The 21030-nt window shown below is 28.1% G+C and overlaps 2 protein-coding genes across 2 annotated transcripts in view; both read right to left on the bottom strand.

The window, feature by feature from the left end:
* The window catches only part of LOC119675759 (DNA ligase 1-like), a 7506-nt gene extending 4454 nt beyond the window's left edge, over positions 1-3052 (bottom strand). The window contains exon 1 of the mRNA XM_038086965.1: positions 3006-3052. Coding sequence (XP_037942893.1) covers positions 3006-3052 — 47 coding nt within the window. The remainder of the gene's footprint in view (positions 1-3005) is intronic.
* A 10697-nt stretch (positions 3053-13749) lies between these two features.
* Positions 13750-14147, bottom strand: LOC119675758 (chromatin accessibility complex 16kD protein-like). The gene has a single exon (XM_038086964.1). The coding sequence runs from the start codon at positions 14080-14082 to the stop codon at positions 13750-13752; it is 333 nt and encodes a 110-aa protein (XP_037942892.1). The 5' UTR covers positions 14083-14147.
* Positions 14148-21030: the final 6883 nt, after the last annotated feature.

The raw sequence follows: 21030 nt of genomic DNA, 5'->3' as shown, positions 1-21030 counted from the left end.
AATAATTTGTGTGATGCACGTTTGTTTGCATTTTGCGCTCTCACTTCACCTTTTGCTTACGAAGTCTTCGAAGTCTTCGAAGTTTTTCACTACACTTAAACTTCGAAGACTTCGAGAACAAAAATTCACAAAAACTTCGAAGTTTTTTCCAACTTCGAAGACTTCGTTTACTATTCGAATATTCGAAGTCTTCGAATACTTCGTAAATTCGAATATGAACAGCACTAATCGAAATACCTCTTTATGGGTATTTTTTGGAACTTGTTAACCGATAAAAATATCGAAAAAATGAAGAAAATTATACTTGATAATATACTACTTAGTATAAAAGAGACGACAACTTGTGAACTTGATGTCTTCAACCTTTTTTCTAGCATGAAACACGCTGCAGTAAGGATGTTCCAAAAGTGTAAGAAATGTACCATATAACGTGTTTTGTTAAATAAGAATCACACAAATTCTGATTCACATACGTATCACATATATGGTGATACCATCAGGACAAAAGACTAACAAAAACCTACACAAGGGCGGTTTAATAAGTCAGTTTCTTCTTGCATTTCCCGCGCAGTTACAAGCTACTTCGTTCAGTTGGTGTTTGATAGCCGTTCAAAGCAGACATCCTCGTGAATTTTTACGAAAAAGGAAAAAAGTGAAGTTCGTGTGCTGATTAAGCATTACTGGCCAAAATCCACGAATTGGGATACGAACTGCTACCCCATCCACCATATTCTCCAGATTCAGCCCCCTGTTTTCAAACTTAAAGAAATGGCTGGGCGGTAAGAGATTTGAGTCGAATAAAGAAGTCATTGCCGAAACAAACGCGTATGTTGAGAGCTTTGAGAAAACCCATTTTTTGGAGGGTATAAGAAAATTAGAAAAACGCTGGACTAAATGTATGGAGCTAAAAGGTGATTATGTAGAAAAATAAAATGTTTATTTACCGAAAAAAATTTGTTTACTTCAAAAAATCACTGACTTATCAAACCACCCTCGTAACTTAAAATCAAAATCATATTTTGTATACATCAAAATTTATCCCTTGGTACACGAGTACTAGAAAAGCGGTCTTTAAATAAAGTATAGTATTAAGCTGCGTTGTTGCGTTTGCATAAGATCCATCAATAACAGTCAAAATATGGGAGAACATACTACTAAATTAAAAAGAGCGATAAGTCTGATCAAAATTAATACAAAACCGTAATGAATACATATCATTGACAAACTACTATATTTATCAGTTCTGGTCTTGTATAACATCATTTTATTTTGTAAACTAAAGTCACTTTTCTAACAAAAATCCTAGAACATAAAATGCTATTAAAAGAACATATTAAATAAGTAATTATTCAGTAAACTTTCAACAATAATATTAATATTTAACAAAACGTACTGAAATGATAGTGATGGAGAGTATTTACGTAGCAATCACATAAAAATGTAAATTAAAAGCTTTTGAGAACTATACATTTTATATTCCGCAATATTAGATACATTAGATTATATATTAAAACTTTTTACAGCTAAGCAAAAGGACTTACTTTGTACCAATAACAGATGAAGTTCTAAAAGTAACCTAACTGTTAACATAAAAATTTGGTTTTAGATCTTATAAATCTCTTGTCTAACACTTGTATTCACATAAAATATTATAGTTTACATTAAACTATAATAATTAGTACATATTACGAAAGACAAATTCTAAACGAAATACTACTGCTGAATAATACATACTTTCCAAAATAAATAAATAGGTGCAAACATTAAACTACGCTTATGTTATTATATTATACAGTATAGAAAGTCAGTCCTAAACAACAGAAATGCTTAGTGCCTTAAAGAAGAGCCTTAAACTGTAAAGAATCAAAATCAGGAATGAATGAATAAGAAAGAATATACTTGTTTCCCCCCGGTGATAACAGCGGTGTGTCAGATAATTTAACTAAAGTGATATGCCAAAATAAGACGTAAAAGCCTGTGAACAATTTTAAAGCAAGCACAAGAATAATAAATAAGTATAAATAAATAAACGTAATCTACTATTCTCTCTCTAAGTCTACTACTCTCTCTCTAAATCTATTACTCTCTCTTTAAGTCTACTAATCTCTCTCTAAATCTACTATTCTCTCTTTAAATCTATTTCATATAAAGATTTAGCAATTTGTAGATTTTAATGACCAAAAAATTGTTTCTGGACTATTGAGCAAATTTTAATTTTATTTAATGCAAGACTCGTGTTTTGTTTTATATAGTACATATTAAAAAAAATACATAATATATATAATATATAATATAAAAATTATAGGATTTAAGAGTGACAATTTGAAATTTTTTTGAATTAAGAAACCATTATTTTTGAAACTTTTATTTTTTTTTTTAATAAAAAAAAATTAAATTTTTTAGAAATTTGAGCTTCATTAATTTCGAAAATAAGCTCATTTACATATAAACACTACAAATTCTAAGTTAAACCGAGTGTTACTAAAGTTTATAAATACAATATATACACATATTAATTCAATGCTTTATATCTATTGCGGATACGATTATTTGTACAAATGGATGTTTAATTAAGGGAATTTCTGCTATTGGATAATGGCTGGTGTGGGGTTGATAGATTGGATTGGTGTGCAAGCTATTTAAACTGGAAATGAACAACTGAATTACTACTAAATTACTAATGAACTAACGTTGTGAGCAGGTACACTTGCTGTAAATTAGTATAAATTATTATTTTTTTTTTCATTTTGCAGTCTGCACGATATAGAGTATACGTATATGACTGACCCTCAACTCTACGAAAATACCTCAAATTTGAACTTGCAAAAGTTGTGTGGAATAAATATGTGAAAATAATAAACATAGTTTACTGAAATGCAATAGAATAGACAATAGGTTATAAAAACATAGAACGAATGCAAAGAAAAATACAAAAATTCGATATTTCACTTGGAAAATAAAACTGAAAACAGACAAAAATAATCTGCAATTATCAGAAAACGAACTTAGACGTAGTAGTTTTAGTTAAGTCTCTTACGACTGTTGTTGGCATATTTTTCAAGAGTGGCTAATTGCAGTACGTTAGACATCTATGAAAGTGAGGCAAGGTCACTTTTATTGTACACATGAGGTTTAAGTTTTATTTTCTGCCTCTGCAAAATAAAGATTTTCATTCGGATTTTAATTTAGTTTTTTCTCAAAGTTTCAACAAAACTAGATTGAGGCCAGTTTCAATTACAGAAACGCAATTTAAATTGAATTTATAATAATTTAATTTTGTTTTTGTAATTATGTTATTATGTATATAATCTATTTACAATTTCACAAAAGGTAAAGAATTATTTTTTTAAATATAATATAATATAAATTGAATATGAAATGAAACGAAAATTAAGGTAAGCTTATTATTAAATATACAGTATAAAATAAAATAACGCTAGGAGAAAACTTTTTGACATTGAAAGATGTCTTCAGTTTAACATTTCAATATTCTATATAATCTGTTTCTTTATAATAATAGCTGAATTCAACAAGTTTTTTTGTTTGTTAAATATTAGCATATTTCTTAGATATACAGCGCTGATCATGAAAGGATGGATTGAACCATTAATCGAAGATACCAATATTATTGTCGAAACCAAAATCGGAACCGAACCGATATACATTTTTTTATTGAACTGAAACAAAATCCAGAACAAAAAAATGTCCGATTCGAAGTACTGAGATGACACTTGCACAAAGTGTCAAAAAAAAATATCTTAATTTGATTACTTTCTATTTAAGCCTTATAATATCTTTATTGTTAGAATTATTTACTTTATATTACACTTATAATATACATTATAAAATCACACAAGTGTACAAATTAATATCATTAACAAAAATTAAATCATACTTGCATATTTTATCGGATGCTTTCTTATGTTTTCATTTTTTAGTCTTTCTTTGCACAAAACTTGTTTGTGTAATTTTTGAGTGTTTATCGATGAACATTGCTTAGCACTTAACATATTATTATAATTTGTATATCAGAAAGGGAATTAAGCGGAAAGTATGGTAAGGTAAATGTTGTTTCGATCTCTTTGTATCCAGCGACAATAAGCCTATTTTCTTTCTCCCAATCTTAATGGGCATTCAATAAGGAAAAAGAGTACGTATTGCAGAGTACTCTTTCTATAATAAAATAAAATAAAAAAATTAATGAATTATAAAAATAATAAAATAGAAATTATAATCGCTTCACTCACATTTTCTATTATAACATAAAATTGATATTTTAATTTGTAATATAATTATCGATAAATAAAACGACAAAAGATTCAAATTATTAAAAAAACTTTTGTTTTATTAACAAAAGTTTTTCTTCGTCTTTTGTTGCAAAGACGAATATTTTTAGGGTATTGTCCAATGTGGCTATGTTAGTTAATGTATTTATAGAATTAAGTATTGAAAACTAATATTTGTCAAGTTACAACTCAAAATAAGTAAAAAGTGCAGCAAGCATTGCGCTTATATGATTGAACTTTTACAAGAAACGTACTGCCAGAAGCGTACTTAAGTAGTGTTATAGAACAGTGTTTCTCAATATGGAGGATCTCCCAAGAATAGGCAATTTGATTATTGAAAAGATTAATTTGAGATTATACTTTATCATTGTTAGTTTGGAATAACGTTGATTAGGAAGTCTCGTTGGTTACGAACTTTACTAACTAATAGTGCACGAGCAAAAAAAAAAAGATTGTTATTGGAAAGATGAAGGATATAGTTCATTTTTTATCGTTCGAAATAGAATAAACATTCGATTGATTTGCTTAGCTCTTCAAACGTTTTCTGTAGAAGTTACAAGGCGGAAAAAATTGGAATTTTTTAAAGCGTTAAATGGGGGGTACGACAACAGAGATTGAAAAACCCTGCTATGCACAATATTCATGCACCATCAAAGCATTTATTATGCATATTAAAATTTTCTTTTATTTAAAACCAGTATTTCAAATTGTTTTTCTTTGATTTTTCTAAAAACAAAAATTAGTAAAAAATTATTTTATTTTTTTTATTTAAAATTATTATTTTATCTATGATAATGATAAAAAATTGCATATAAAGGTTTTAACTACAGTGATCGTGACGTTATATATTAGATCGGTTAGGTTTAGGTTAGGTCTTCGGAATATGGATCTTAAATTATTACATAATAATATTATAACTGTATAAAAACGAAGTCAAAAAGATTCCTTTGTCGCGAATGCTGGGTCGGGATCTCATGACATGTACCCACAGCTGCAATACGACATTATGCATAGTTTTTATTACTCACTCAGCACATATCGAGCGTACTTTTTAAATGTAAGGGTGGTCTTTTTATTTTAAACACCAGAGAATTTAATATATCTGAACGTGATTGTTCTTTGTGTAATCGTCATGAAACAAAATATATGCCATATTATTAGAATATGTCCGACTTTCAGAGAATATAGACAGCTTTTTTTTTTAATAAAGCACTTCCGTCCGAAGAAGAAGTACAAATTTATGAAAAATGTGGTAAGTTACAGAAGATTAATTATTGAAGAATTTACATGTATGAATAATAAAGTTAATAATATGCACCAATTTTTGTATGCCAATTTGACACACAACAAATATGTTATTGTCAATTTAGATTTTCAGTAAAATTCTATAGTTTTTGAAAGTTCTGCCCGAATTTCCTTGAATAAATAATAAATAAATCAAATATTAGGTTTTAAAATCAATTATTTTATTTATTCATTTTAAGACCCAATGAATAAAAAATTTCATATTTAGGCTTTAACTACAGTAATCGCGAGGTTAAATGTTGAACATTTTGTTTCTAAGTACATTTCATAAAAGTAAGTGACATCACAAAATGTTTAATTAGTGGAAGTCTTAGACTTTGAATATGCTTTCACATTTCATTAACCTCGATTCCCTGTTATCAATAACAAACTGTGGTATATGGAAGAGCAACAAAATAATTAATTGATTGTTTGCTTACAATTTACAATTAAATTAATCGATTGAGAGGAAATTCTAGTAACATTAAAAACATGAGGCATTACTTCGCCAATTTAACATGAAACGCCTGCTGCCTTTGTGCGATAATAGATTGCAAAATGCCTGTACCTACAGCAATAAACCGAGTACTAATGCAGTTGGCCAAGAGAAGATGAAAAAATGTGAGAAGAAGGAATTGCAGATAGAATAACAAGTCTTCAAAGCAAAGGCAACATATTCTTTTGTACCTACTTTAAACCACAAAACATCATTCAAGCATCAAAATCAGCAACAACAAATGCTGAACATGCTCAACCACATGAAACGCATACGCCAGAAAAGATTTTTGCAAAAATTGTTGCAAGTTGGAAGCAGCGGTTGCAGATTTGCTACCGACAACCACGATAACAGCAGAAAGAATTGCCAGCCAATGCTGCTATTGTGTTACTACATTGTTGTAAATGCTATATTGGCTTCAGTGCACTTCAAAAGAATATCTTCAAAAGCAAACATAATGCAAAAGAAGGAAGAACTGCACCACAGCAGCAAAAAACAAAGGAAAAATGAAAAAACTAAAAAAACAGTCGAGAAGCAGTATCTAAAATTTTGCTTAATAAAGGTAATGCTGGAAATCTTATTGCCATTACCGTCCTGACCATAAGTCACTACCACTTGACAACATTAACAAAGGCAATAACGATAACAACTACAACATCAGCAGTATCAGCAACATCAGCCAACAACAATAAGCCAAGGCATTACAACAGCAGCCGAACAAATTTGGTGTTGCAGCAATAAAGATGCTATAGATGGTTTCTCCCCGATAGATGCAGAGGCTCTTATTATTTTTGCATCGTAGTATCTTGTTAGCTGAATATGCCATCGTTCTGAGGGATCGCTATATTTTCTATTTCTATTCTTTGCTTGAGTCGTTAGCCGGTGATTTATGTACATAATTGACCGCGTTATAGAAAAACTGCACATTTTGCAAAAATTCGTTGCGGCATTTATTTTTATTTTCTATGAAGAATTCCTCTTTGTAGGCAGTTAAGTAGAAAATCGCCGAGAATTCTTTGCCATAAAAAATTGCGAGTGGCTGCGCATAAATGTGCTAATGGCTGCGTTAATACTGCAAATAATTGCGTAGAACTGCAACTGCAACTGCAACTGCACAAATTTGCTAAACGATAAGTTTTATATCGGCGGAAGCCAAGAAGCACTTAAGTTTGTTAATTAATTGAAAGTATAATTGTTAGGTGGTTGGGAATGATGCAGGATATATTTAATTTTTGATCATAAAATGAGTTACGCACAAATGTTTAATTCGTGAAATTGAGAACATCAAAATATTTACAAAACCAATTTTAGAAGAAATTTATCAAGCAAAATCAATAAAGTTGCAAGCAAAATAGACAATGAAGAAAAAGGAGACAGAATTAATAGAAACTATTGGAATTTAAAACAAAGATTATTTATAGAGATTGTTAAGAAGAAAAAGTGATAAAAATAACTGAAAATGGACCCAAGAGAAAGAAGAAGAAGAGAATAGAGAATTTTAAACGTATATATATAGTATATATGACTTCCTATATATATTGTTATATTAACATAGTTAACATCCGAGGCCTTTTGAATTGTCCCCCTGCGCTTGGTTTCATTAACGGTAGAATCATGCTATATTATTCGAACGCATGATTGCTGCCAAACGGGGTATAAACTTATTTTTCTGGAAAATGTTGGTATGGTAGTTCTCAACTCCACGAAAGTGTGTGCTTGTTCAAATATACTTGGGCTATCGCAGAGTAACATAATCACATAAAATTAAAACTTTGTTTTAATATTATTATTAACCTATATATATTTAAATAATAATTTGAAATGACAGCTAAATTTACAACCAAAACTCTCGTGTGAATCCAGTATAAGAAAGAAACTTAGAAAATGTCAGCTAGATATAAAATATAAAACATAAAAATTAGAAGTAAGAACTTAGGTATAAGTCAAAAACATAAATAGTCAGACCATGAACAGAATTCAAAATATATGGTAGATTAATAAAGTGAGAACAAGAATCTATATCTCTGTCGTACAAAATGAGAAAATTGTCCCCACGATTTTGTACAAGACCAGACCGCTATGGATTACTTTAATTACACAACAAGAATTACGTTTGGGATAGTATTCTCCGATTATCTATTTCTCTTATATATTATTATTTTTTAGTGTCTACTTAATGATCAATATGGATTAGGTAAAGAGTAGTTCAAACTCATGTATAACTAAATAAATAATCTTGCTTGCAGAAATAAATGTGAAAAATTGAAATCTTATACATAAACTTCATATAAAAAAAAAAACAGCCAAAATCTAGTCATTGTATACTAAGGACTGGTCTTAGATTAGTCCCGTTCTTTACAGTGGAGAGTTAAATATATGAGGAAAATTACGGAGATAATAAGAAAACTTATAATTGTCAAAGGAACGTAGCTGAGACTAAGTTTAAGAAAGAGAAAAAGATAAGGAAAAAAAAGCAAGAAACTGTGATTTAGTTTATAAAATTGTATGGATATTTTATGAAAGAAAAAAATTAAATTATTCAAAAAAATTAATTTAATTGAAAAAATTAAACATTTTAATTTTATATCAATGACGTTTCGATATAAGAATTCAAATAATAGAATGGAAAATAGTATTCACGGATACCAGTACACATTTTGTCACCTTATACATAAAATAATATAATATAAATAATTGTAAACCGAAAATTAAAGCAGTTTTTGTTCTTGTATAAGATAAATTTTTTAAAAAAAAAATATTTATATAAGTACATTATTCTGCTGTAGGAATCAGATGATTTGATTGGCACGGAGTTAAAATTACAAAAATGAATTAAAATATATACTTAGTCAAGAAAATTTAATTTATTTATAAATAATAAAATGCAAGCAGTGTCAACATAAATATAGGTTTCGGATATATTTTATATGATAACATTCCTTAATACTTATTATAAACTATGTAGTCATATGTTCATAGTCTATATATTTAGTTATATATTCATGTTATTTAATTTATTAGGATTTTTTTAAAATTAATTTTTGTATTATTTTTATAAAAGCTTTAAATATATTATATACATTATGTTTCAAGGAAAAAAAATATTTGCATAAAAGAATAAAAAATTTTTTAGCATTGTACATGTCAGAAATACTTGAATTGAAAGATTGCATTACAAAACCATGTCAGTAATGCATAATATATAAGTATATTGTAATATTTAATAAAATTTGCAGAATAGAAATAAAAAGATTCAATACACAATTATGCTTATTTATAAGTTTTTAAAGAAGTTTATATAGCAGCAAGTTTTTAAATAAAAAAAATTGAAGGTTTTGTATCACAAGATTCACATGTATCTTATATTTCTGAATGCCACCCATATTCTAATTTTCTGGAAATTTTTTAAATCGCTTCCAAATTATTTCTCGTTAAAAAGTATTGCGTTTACATTTCTGTCATTAAATACGTGCTTACTGATTCGCTTCAAATCATATTTTTTGTATTTATTTATTGTATATATTTAATTATTTCTAAATTCTAACATTTATGTATGTATGTATGTATTTTTATTTTCATTTTAAATTTCATTTTTACAGTATGATTAGTGAATCCTAAAGTAATATATAAATAAATATAATTAAAATAGCGACGTCCGCCGACTTTTAGTATAATAATAGTATTATAAATAGTTGTATAATAGTAAGCATAAGAATAAACTAGTATGTACACGTTATAAATAATAGATGAGCTATAATTTATATTAATTATTATATTCTGATATTAAATAAGACCGGTGTACTATACAGTTTTTTTGGCCTACTTTTGCCCATTCTACCTCAGAACCGTTTAAAATATTTATAATGTTTTCATAAGATAGAATTGCTTTACTAAAGTAAGCTAATCGAAATTCTTGTAGAATAGGACAACGGTCAAGAAAATGTACAATATATTTAGTCTCATCTAAATTACATATACTACAGAGCGCAGATCTATATACATCAAATCTGTTTCCGTTTAGCTGTATCGTGCTACTTCTTGCCTTAAGTATCCAGGTGATATTTGTAATATATCTTACGTCAGCTATATTTCCTTTCCTAATGCTGTTGTTAAGTCTTTATAAATTCGGTTAGGTTGTTGACATGTTCTTATATATTTGTCTCTCAAATCAGTTTTCAGCAATGTCAACATCAGTACATTATTTGCCTTCCAAAGTCTTTCCGATGCTGTTTGTTGATTCCCATTTATACCGCAATTATTTCCCACTTCATTTAAAACCTGCATCCAAAAAAGATTAAGATTTAACAATTTTTTGATCGATTGATTCTGTAATTTTTCGGCATCATATATAAACATGATTCTGAAAATGTAATTCTAACATTTATTACAAAACAACAACACTGGTCGACCGACGTCATGAATTTTCAAAAATTTTAGAAAGTTTCGTCATCATAACCAAATTTTAAACGATTTTCGTTTACTAATTTTTTCATTAACATTGAAAACAACAACAATTTCACATTTGATATCATCATGACTGTCTGTATAACATGGCCCATAATAAAGAATAATCAGTTCTAAGGCTTACAAGGTAACTCCAAATCATTCCATTTTGGTAGTTTTGACATGCGTTTAACGCCCATTCTTAATAACTCTATTTATCAAATTTTATTTTATGGTTTGAAAACGAAAGGCTAATTAGTACATAAACAGACCGACAGATAGATAGATAGACTAATAATCATAGCCTGATCGATACATCTCGTGGAGGTTTTCAAGTTTATAAGCACATTATAGAGAGAGTCCCCGATGTTACTTTCTTTACGTTATTATCAATATTACAAATTAAAAAGAATAATGAACTATAACGATTTCATAAAGTTAAATCATATGTCATTAATACAGTTATTATAAAGACTTATTAAAACAATTGAGAAGAATTTTATTCGAAGTAATAGTAAAAATTTTATTAGTTTTTAAAATTTTGGAAAAGGAAACAGATTCTAAGTACTATCAAATCTAAATATCTATTATATTATTTTATATATAATATGTAAACCTTTTTTTAAAAAGTATTTATTAAGTATCTTTACAAGAAATCTAAGAAATAATTTTGCATGTCTATAAAAGTTAAAGTAGAAACTGAGTTAATTGGACACTTATAGCTATAATATGTTATTATAGATATTATTATAGAATATCAACGAATTGAAAATAGCATGTCCCAATCAGAAATATATTTCCTGGGGTATTTATATAAAAATTTAAATATATTTATTATATAATTTTTTTAATTTAATTACAATAAGTTACTAATTATTAGCTAAATAATTTTGAAATTAATTTAGGACCATAAAAATTATACATTAACAACTTTCTCTGAACTATAAATAAAAGCTTTATTATTAAAGTTATTTATTATATTGATTTTTAACGTCCGTTTTGACGAAAGAAACTAAATTTTATATATAAAAAATATTATTTACAGTAGAGAGGTTTTTATAGTTGTAGTGATATTGCAACAACAAAAAATTTTATTTTTATAATTTTTTTAAACAAATGAATTTTTGCCTGACCATACAGCTGTTTCCCGTATAGCCCATTATCCAATTAATACTCATTATCAGTGGTCTTGGAATTATTTCTTATATTGAATTATTTGTAATTCAATGAGACTGAGACTGTAAGTACCAAAGGTTGAATTCAGTAAATATCTCTTTAACTCGAAATATTTATTATTTCATTTTTTTTCATCAATTTTCATACAAATACTTTTTGACTAACTTTTGATTTTACATAATAAAAAACTCTAGCTATAAAAATTCGTGGCTTCATCTGGTAAAACTGTTGCAACTTGTATCAAATTAATAAATTTAATATTGTAAACTTATTCTTTTTTCCAACTGTTTAAGCAATTTTTCCGCAATTACCCAAGAGTTAAAAAATATTGCGAAAAAGTATTAATTTTCAACTCAGTTTGCTGCGATGGAGCCCATGAGAGAGCGACAAGGAAAAACTGCTGACCTATAAAAGTCAGACCGCAAATGAAGAAAGGTAATGTAACAGACACAATTTCACACGCATATAGGTACGTCATTGAAATTGTTACAAAAAGTAATAAACATAAAGGAAATGAAAACTGAGAGACGAGGAAACGAAAAAATTAATTTGCACTTTTCTTGAAAGTAAAAAACAAAAAAAAAAAAATGTGAAAACTATCACTTTTTCCTACACTAACAACTTTGTTCAATAATAGTCTACGAGCTAACAAAGCAAATAGAAAAGCTAATAATTCAATTTAGAGGCGTGGTAGTGGGGCCCCGAGAAGTTTGTCCATGTAAATTGTGTGAATTGTCTGCTTTGAATTGAACTAAAGCCGAACAATTGAAACAAATTAAAAAGTTGCATGCAAAGCAAAAGGTTGTACAATTGCTTAAGATGAGTCAGGAATATTTGGAAAAGACATCAGAGAGGGCACAGTGTAGAAAATTAAATGTAATGCTATTTGCGGGGCTATTGTTTATTTTAGTCAATAAATAGTTGAATAGGTTTTTGGTTAGCAATGGATAAGTAACTGATATAATAGTTTTTAATAGAATTTTTGATACAAATTTTAAATAAATAAGTAAAATAAGAATTATTGACATATTTCTAAGAATATTTTATTGAAGTTTGAAGAACGGAGTTAATCAATTTTACATGTTTTAAAAAATGTATCTGAAATATATTTAACATTCTCAGTTACTCAGTTACTTACCAATGTCTGCTATCAAATTGATTGAAGACTATAAGATAATTGCCTAGATATGTTACACACAGATTGTTTTTATCAGCATATAATAGTAAGAAAATAGAGCCAATGGTTTATTATACTATTAAGTAGTAAGATCAACTTTGTTGTAAGCACAAAGTATAAAATTATTAATATAAGTGTTAACATTTAATTAAATAATATTTTCTTTTGAATTTAGCTTCGTATATATCTTTTATTGATATTTAAAGTCACAAAAAGTCACTTAACCGTAATATAAATTATGGACCAGAGAACCTGATTTAGAGATAAATAAAAAATGTTTTACTTATATGTATATATAATGTATACACTTCTTCATACTTCTTAGGAACCATCCAGAGAATTCAAAACCAAATGGGTAATCAAAATATTTGCATATTTTTGTCAAAATCAGTAGTTGATATCTCTCTTCGTAGGGACGATTACAGGAAAATGATGGATAGTTTAAAATATTTCCAAAGAAAACAAGTTTTCAGCAATGTAGAGATAAATGAAGTATTTGCAAAAATGATCGAACAAAAAAAAAATAATTTTTAAACCATCAAGTTAGTAAGTAAACTGACAAACTGGGATATTTTCAGTACACTGCTCAATGGTGGCACCTTCAACAATAATTCCTAATTCCTAATTCAACGATATCTCCAGTATTAGCTTTGGCCAAACTACCGCCTTTATAAATGATTGTGGCTGGTTCTAGTTCGATCTTCTTCTTTCCACAATTACGAGGAATTGTGCATTCAAAACGGTTTTCTTACCTAATTGAAGAGGATTCGTTCTTCCCTCCACAATTTAAGTACACGCATATGAGATAATATATGCGTAATAAAGACAAAAGCATTATCAAGTCGTCATAAGAATCTGAAAACAATTTTATTATTTAGTCGCTCTTATTAATTTTTTTTAGCATTATCCTTTAGATATTCTTGCAGTTCGTTAAATTTAACTTTTTTTGGTACTATTTCTTGCAGAAATTTAATGGATTGATTGCTCTCTACTACTTCAGCTAAATGCTCATATTTAAGTTCATTATTTTTATCAGCCTTTCCAAATGACTCCTTAGTGATGTACTCTATGAACTTTTTTGTAGCTTCTGCAGTCAAAAATAACGCCTCGTCTGTAACTTGTATATCATTACAAGCTCGCATTATTGTTGCAATTGTATTTAATGACAATGCCTCATCGGTTGGCGACATATTATTGGTATTCGATTCTGGTATATCCATTTTTTTCAATTAATTTTCTGGAAAATACAAATTCCCTTGACGAAAATTATCCATATAAATATACTTTAAACTTATATTTGGTTACTTTTGTTGTTTTTAAATCCATTCAAGTCTATTATAAATATAGAACATCGAGACTATAGAATTTCTAATAGCAGGTCGATAGATTATAAAAAGTAACAATATTTTTAATATTTCTTGTTCACGCAAACATGCATTAATCACATTGGATAATGAGATAATAATAGAAAGCAATAGAAATATAGAAATAGTATCTGTATTACTTGTAAAAAGTTATAGATAGAAAATATGTGATAGATTGTATGTTTCTATGCATTTTGCGGCAACTATAGAAAATAGAAAATTCTGTCTTAAATATTTATGGATTTTGCAGAACAGCATTTATGTGACAATTAGGATAAACTGCATATACTCACTCAACCCAGTCCATTAGTTTTTCTTATTCCAATATATTCAGGAACAATAAACTAAAAACTAAGAACTAAAATAATGCTTTAGGTATGTCGTTATTAGTATAGTCTATCACGAATTAAGCATGTTGATGTCCATAGAAGACATTTTTTGACTAAACATTGATTTAGTTAAAATCGACGCCTAAAAGTTAGAAAAACAGCTAAACAGTTGAAAATATATAGACAACTACGTAGTCAATAATCAAAAAGTGCAGCGTTTAAAGTTCTTAATAGACCAAGATTAACATTAACCAGATACCCCGATTTGCCATCTTTGATGAAGAAATCATTCTCTAATTTATCAATTCGTAAAGAAAGACAGGTGATACGGAATTTTGATATTCGAATGATCACAAAAAGAGTCAAACATTACCATTTGTGACAATTTGTGACAGCTGTGACTAATAATGGTTACTCTCCATTATTATTTTGTTTGGGAAGGTATTCAGAAACCATGGACAATTAAAGTTTTCGGTAGAGAAGTGGAGTTTTGATCAAGATTCTGATTAGTTACACATAATACTTGCTAACCTATTGATTGAATTGATTAATTAATACTGGATTCACACGGGAGTTTTGTTTGTAATTTAGCTGTCATTTTGCATTGAAAGCAACAACAATTGACAGTTAAAATTACAAACGAAACTCTCGTGTGAATGCAGTATTAATTAATCAATTCAATCAGTAGGTTAGCAAGTATTGGGTGTAACTAATCACAATCTTGATCAAAACTCCACTCTCCTAACGAAAAGTTTAATTGTCCATCGTTTCTAAACATCATGAAAATGATCCACAATTTATGTCAACTGCATAAAGGTCTATCTATCGCTAGATCAGTAGATGCAAAACCGTTTGAAATCATATGATATCATGATCAGAACTCAAAAAAACTAGAATGCCAAAGTGCTTAAAAAAGTTATTAAATATTTTCTTAGAAAAATAAAAATTCTGTAGACACACAGGTATATATGAACCACGCAACTCAGCATCGAAGTTCCCCATTAAATTGTTAATATTTTTACTTTGAAAAACTAGATTGTTTTCTAACATTTTTCATTTAGTTTAGCAAAATTTAATCTGTAATAAAAAAACATTGTATAGGAATCGGACTACCGAATTTTAATGATTTTGCTGCAGACACTTCTGGATCTACCCTCGCCAAAACAAATTGAAATTTCATTCGAAATTTTTATAAAAAAAAAAACATTAAAAACAATGTTTTCTTATTGTTTACATTCTTCTCTATATGTTTCCTTAAATTAAATTTTTTTTTTTTTGTAATTTTGAGTTTAAATTTTTATGAATTTTATGTGAGTTTATTTTTATTGTTTTGTGAAAATTTGTTTATTTTATTCGGATTTGTGTGCATAAATTAACTTAAACCGCAAATAGCTGCGGGTTTGCTCTGCTCTTTAACTTAAAACCAAAATAAACAGCAAAAATTTAATTGAACCATTTGACTTACGGCTTGTGTGTAATTAATTGAAGACACAACACAAAGTAGCACATGTGTATAAAAATAGCGCCGCACTTGTTTTCGAATTAAAACGCTTAAAGTGAGTGGTTGAGATGTTTTTATAGCTGAAATTTTATTTGTTTTCGCGTTTGTTATTTACAGAAATTAACAAAATTTTATTGTAAATGAATTGCATTTTGGCAAGTTGGCAATTTGGCGGCGAAGTGCTAGACAAATTGGCAGTAGCAGCTGCAAGTCGTCACTGAACGCGTTCACGTTCGCGTTCGCTTTGCTAATTATACACTAAATGCTTGACTAGTAGACGACCAGACCAAGTGACGATACGTAAGTGCAGTGAAACTAAAAATACTGAACTTGCAGTTGAAGAACTTGCAGTTCCACAGTGTGGGCATCAAAGTGCAATGGAACTAAGTATCCCAACGAATTTACGTCATTTATGCTCTTTATATTGCCTTGCTTATTGTGTTAAATTTTGCAAAAAGTTTGCCTTCATAATTTCTATTGAGATTTTTTTTTTCATTTTGGTAATTAATTATCTGTGTATGACAGCGATGATGTAAATTTTAATATTGCACTTCCGTTGGGATTATATTTGCTCTCATAATGGAGCTATGCGTTAAAACAATGCAGCCGCTTTAAGCATCTTAAACAGATAATATCTTGAAAATAATTGAAAATTGCTGAGTTGAATTCATTCTTGTGCAGTGCGTGTTTATTTGTGAAATAAGACTTAAGACAGTTGAAACTGGATGAATATGAAACTGAATATGAAAAGTTGACAGACAGATTTAATTACAGAGTTATGAGCAATAAAAGTGCGAGGGTGATGTGTAGGGGTTCAACAGAAACACTGTACAGTTTTGCCAAAATTCCATACTGTTGAGTAACGAATCTGCCTGCGAACTAGCACTCCTTTAACAAAAATAAAAATTATAATAATATACTACAATCCACATCTATATTATTTATAGCAGATAAAATCCTAAAAAGAAGTATATTGATATATATCGAAGTACCAATAAGCAACATCAGCATAAAAACTATCAATAAAGAAAAGACAGAGTAGAGTGTCACGGGCACATCAAAATTGGCTCTTTCGGGCTACAACGAAAATGCATGTTATGTAAAGTGTCAATTTAGTATTTTTACTATTACTTTGTAATTTTTTGTTATGCCTAAATTTTGAAGAAAATATATACAGAATACCCCCTATAACGCAGTAGATTGGTTCGGCATTATAGGAAATGCAGAATACACACGTGCAAAGGTACGCGAAGCCAATTATGAGCTGTACAAATCCCCGCGTTATATGGGGGAAGGCCGGTGTTATATAGGGAATTAAAATCGCGTAATATAAAAACGTGTTATAACGGTACCGCGTTATAAGGATGATTACTGTACGTGCATACATACATATGTACATACAACACAGCTTTGAAGGGGATAGCATCTGCTCTCATGACTAAATTTAAACCGATACTTTGCTTTTCTCTCACTCTCAGTTTTTAATATACATTGAAAGCAACAATAATTTTGATTTCGACACATCCGTGACACTCTACATAACGTGGGCCTAACGAGTTTGGAACTACAATAAAAAAATTATTTTGAACATATTCACTACTGAAGCCGATTATGATATACTCTGTAATTGTCTATATTGACACTTCTCACTATATTGTCACACAAATGACGGTCATAAAAGCCCGTCATCGGGTTTTGACATGACGCAGCACTTCTCTCCAGGCGCCTTTTTGAATAGATGCAAGTTACTTATATTCAATGTATTTGAAATGCAGAGACTTTAAAACGATTTGATTAATGCTCTGTGCAAATTTGAAATAATTCGGTATATTTTACAATATTACTATGCTGAAATAACAAAGGTGACAGAGAGTAAAGAAACAATTGGGCCTGTAGATGGTGAAGGCAAAGCTTGTTCGAGAAATCAAGACATGAAATGGGCGTCGAAAACAGACGAACTATTACTGAAAAAACGATAATATCATAGATAAGAAATGAACAGGTCTTTGACATATCAATAGTATCGCTAAGGATCAAAAGTTTAACCACAAAACAGTTTTAAATTAATTGTAAAAAGAGCAAAAAAATTTAATAAACCGAACTTCGATTTGAAAATGGAAACGTATGATGACAAGTTATGAAAGTGAATGAAATAAGATTTATTAATGTTATATGAATTTGATTTTAAATGGTTTTAAATAAAAAAAGTCAAAGCTTCATGACCGGGATTGATAACGTAAAAGGTGCAATCATAAGAATTTGGGGGTCTATTAAAAAATATATATGTTATACGATAAATAAATGCAGCTGTAACATTCAATTAGAAAATGAAAACCAGAATTGGACAAGAGAATATTAGTGCAACTCTTCTTTGGTAACACGACAAAAATGGAGAGAACTTAGTTGAGACATCCTCAGCATAGTCCTGGAATGAGTGCTGATGATGTCATCAGCACTCACTTATTGCCGTTAAATTGATCTTAAAACAGACTTATAAGAATAAAAAAAGAAACAATAATTCTACACAAAAAATGACAGACTTTGATTGAAACAATGGATAGTATTTCGAATAATAAGAATGTTTTAAAAATCTTGCAAAATACATATCGAAGTTCTTTTCTAAAAACAAAATACAAACACATAAACATAAAAACAATTAAATATAAATTAAAACAATTTCTACCAGTAAATATAAAAAAGAATATTAAAAAGTATATAATAATATATTTAAAAATGTAACAAAGAGATACTAACAAAAAATAATAGATAATAAAATACTTTTTTTTAAAATTAAAAAATATATAAAAGCACATTGAAATATACAGTATCTCATAGAAATAATGGAGTAGTTTGTATTGAAATAACAAATAGAAGCTGTCTAGGCTTGTAATAATTATTTACTTCATAATAGTTATTTATGTATTTAATTCATTGTATAATTTTTCAAAATATACAAAGTTTTAATAATATTAGTACATAATTCATTAAAAAAGAACAAAAATGAAAAACCAATAAATTTGTTGTCAAAGTTATAATAGATCACTTTGTAGATTTGGTAAACAGCTATAAATCTATTGTTGATTTCCCAATGAGTAGAGTTTAATATACATTGAATAATCAAGGAACTTCCCAAAAAGTCACATTTTATAAGTTTTTCATAAGCGAAATAGGCACCATCATATCAGTATAACTCAATATAACACAGAGAAATTGTAAGTAATTAATTAATTATAATTAATGGTTCATAAATCAATGTAAGTTATCAATAAAATCATTTACAAGTTTTAAATTTAATAAATCTATAACCGTTTTAATATTATCATATGAAAAAAAAACCCCAGACTGGATAAAGCCGATATTAGTTCTTCAAAATTTGCATTCAATAAAACTATTAGATATATTCTTAGAAAACATTTCTACAATGAAGATCTAGCTAGTGGGTTAACAGTAACTATAATTTGAACCCATAATCGTTCCACAATACAGGTTACAAATGGGAGGCTAAGAAAAATTAGTCGTTATCCATTTCTAGTTTGCTAATTACAGTCGGGATCTAATCTCAGAATAGTTTCTACGTTAAGTCTACAGCTTAACATTTGCTATTAGTTATTACTATCATGACTAATTCCAAAGCTACTATCTATCTTGCCATTGTATAGCACTTTATCTTTATTAACAAAGCTTAATGCGATTAAGTGCTAGTGCATCTTATTACAATGAACACACTTTGTTTTATAATTCTTTTTTTTTAACTGTTAAACATTCTTTAGCTTAACAATTTAAGTTCGTCTTATGTCTTTAGTGAAATTATATAAATCTTTTCCGACAGTTAGAAGGTTTTATAATTCTTATGTACCTATATATATGGTAAAGTCAAACAGTATACTTTTATAGAGTTTTGCTCTTAATATCATCAGCTTTATTCACTATTATATTATAAATGCCTTTCTTACATACCGTAACATACATCTGCTGTGGACTTCACGATCATAGCTACTGTAGAGACTTCTTAACAGTTATTAGTGTCACTAGTGTATTTAGTTTGCCACAGCTAGAAATCGACATCTAGGTATTACATTTTTTAATATGCTTAGATAGAGATACTATTGAATAGATCTATCCGAATGTTAGTGTTTTAAATACAACGATCGATCTGGTTATGAAAAGTCCTATCCCTACTACTCATTTTTACAAGGAATGATTTTAACAATCTCCTATCTAATTAAGTTCAGACTTAGTATTGGATGTTGCATCTGTTAGAGAATTTCAAAACCTACATATACATACATAAACCTACATAAGGTAAATAATTTATTCTTTTATTGGTGACAAAAATATTTTATAGTAATTTATTTGCGGGCTAATTGGTCATTTAAATAGTAATATTATTATTTATAATAAATTACAGTTATAGTAACTAACCAATTCGCCCGCTATTAAATTAATATGGTAAATATTTTATTTATTTGTTAAAGATGAGAGGAAATTTTTACGTGTTATCAAGATAATAACCGAAAACGTAATGCATAATTCTGGACGGATAGTTACTATATTATTGTTTTCTAAGAATATTATGTTACAAACCATTTGTGGGTCTATATGATAGAAAATCTGAAGGATCACAACACGTAATAAAATAAAGGGGAGTAGTTGGTAGTTAGTAATAGATGGTTGAAATTTCATTCTTGTTTTTTTTTTAACCGCAAATTAGTTAAATTTAATCGTTTAAAAATAACAAAATAAAAATATAACAAATAATTTAAAAAAATAAAAAAACGTTAATTAATTACAATTAATTTATAAAATCCTTTTGTTTCTGTCAACTTTTTGGAAAATAAATTTAATATTACATGTTTTACTAAGACGACAATATTTAAAACATTTAAAATAATTATTATTTATTATTATTTATTATTATTATTATTTATTATTATTTATTATTATTATTATTATTAATATCATTATTATTATTGT

This window comes from Teleopsis dalmanni, chromosome 2 (assembly GCF_002237135.1).
Source record: "Teleopsis dalmanni isolate 2A chromosome 2, ASM223713v2, whole genome shotgun sequence".
NCBI lineage: Eukaryota > Metazoa > Arthropoda > Insecta > Diptera > Diopsidae > Teleopsis > Teleopsis dalmanni.
This window is presented reverse-complemented; position numbering and strand designations above follow the sequence as displayed.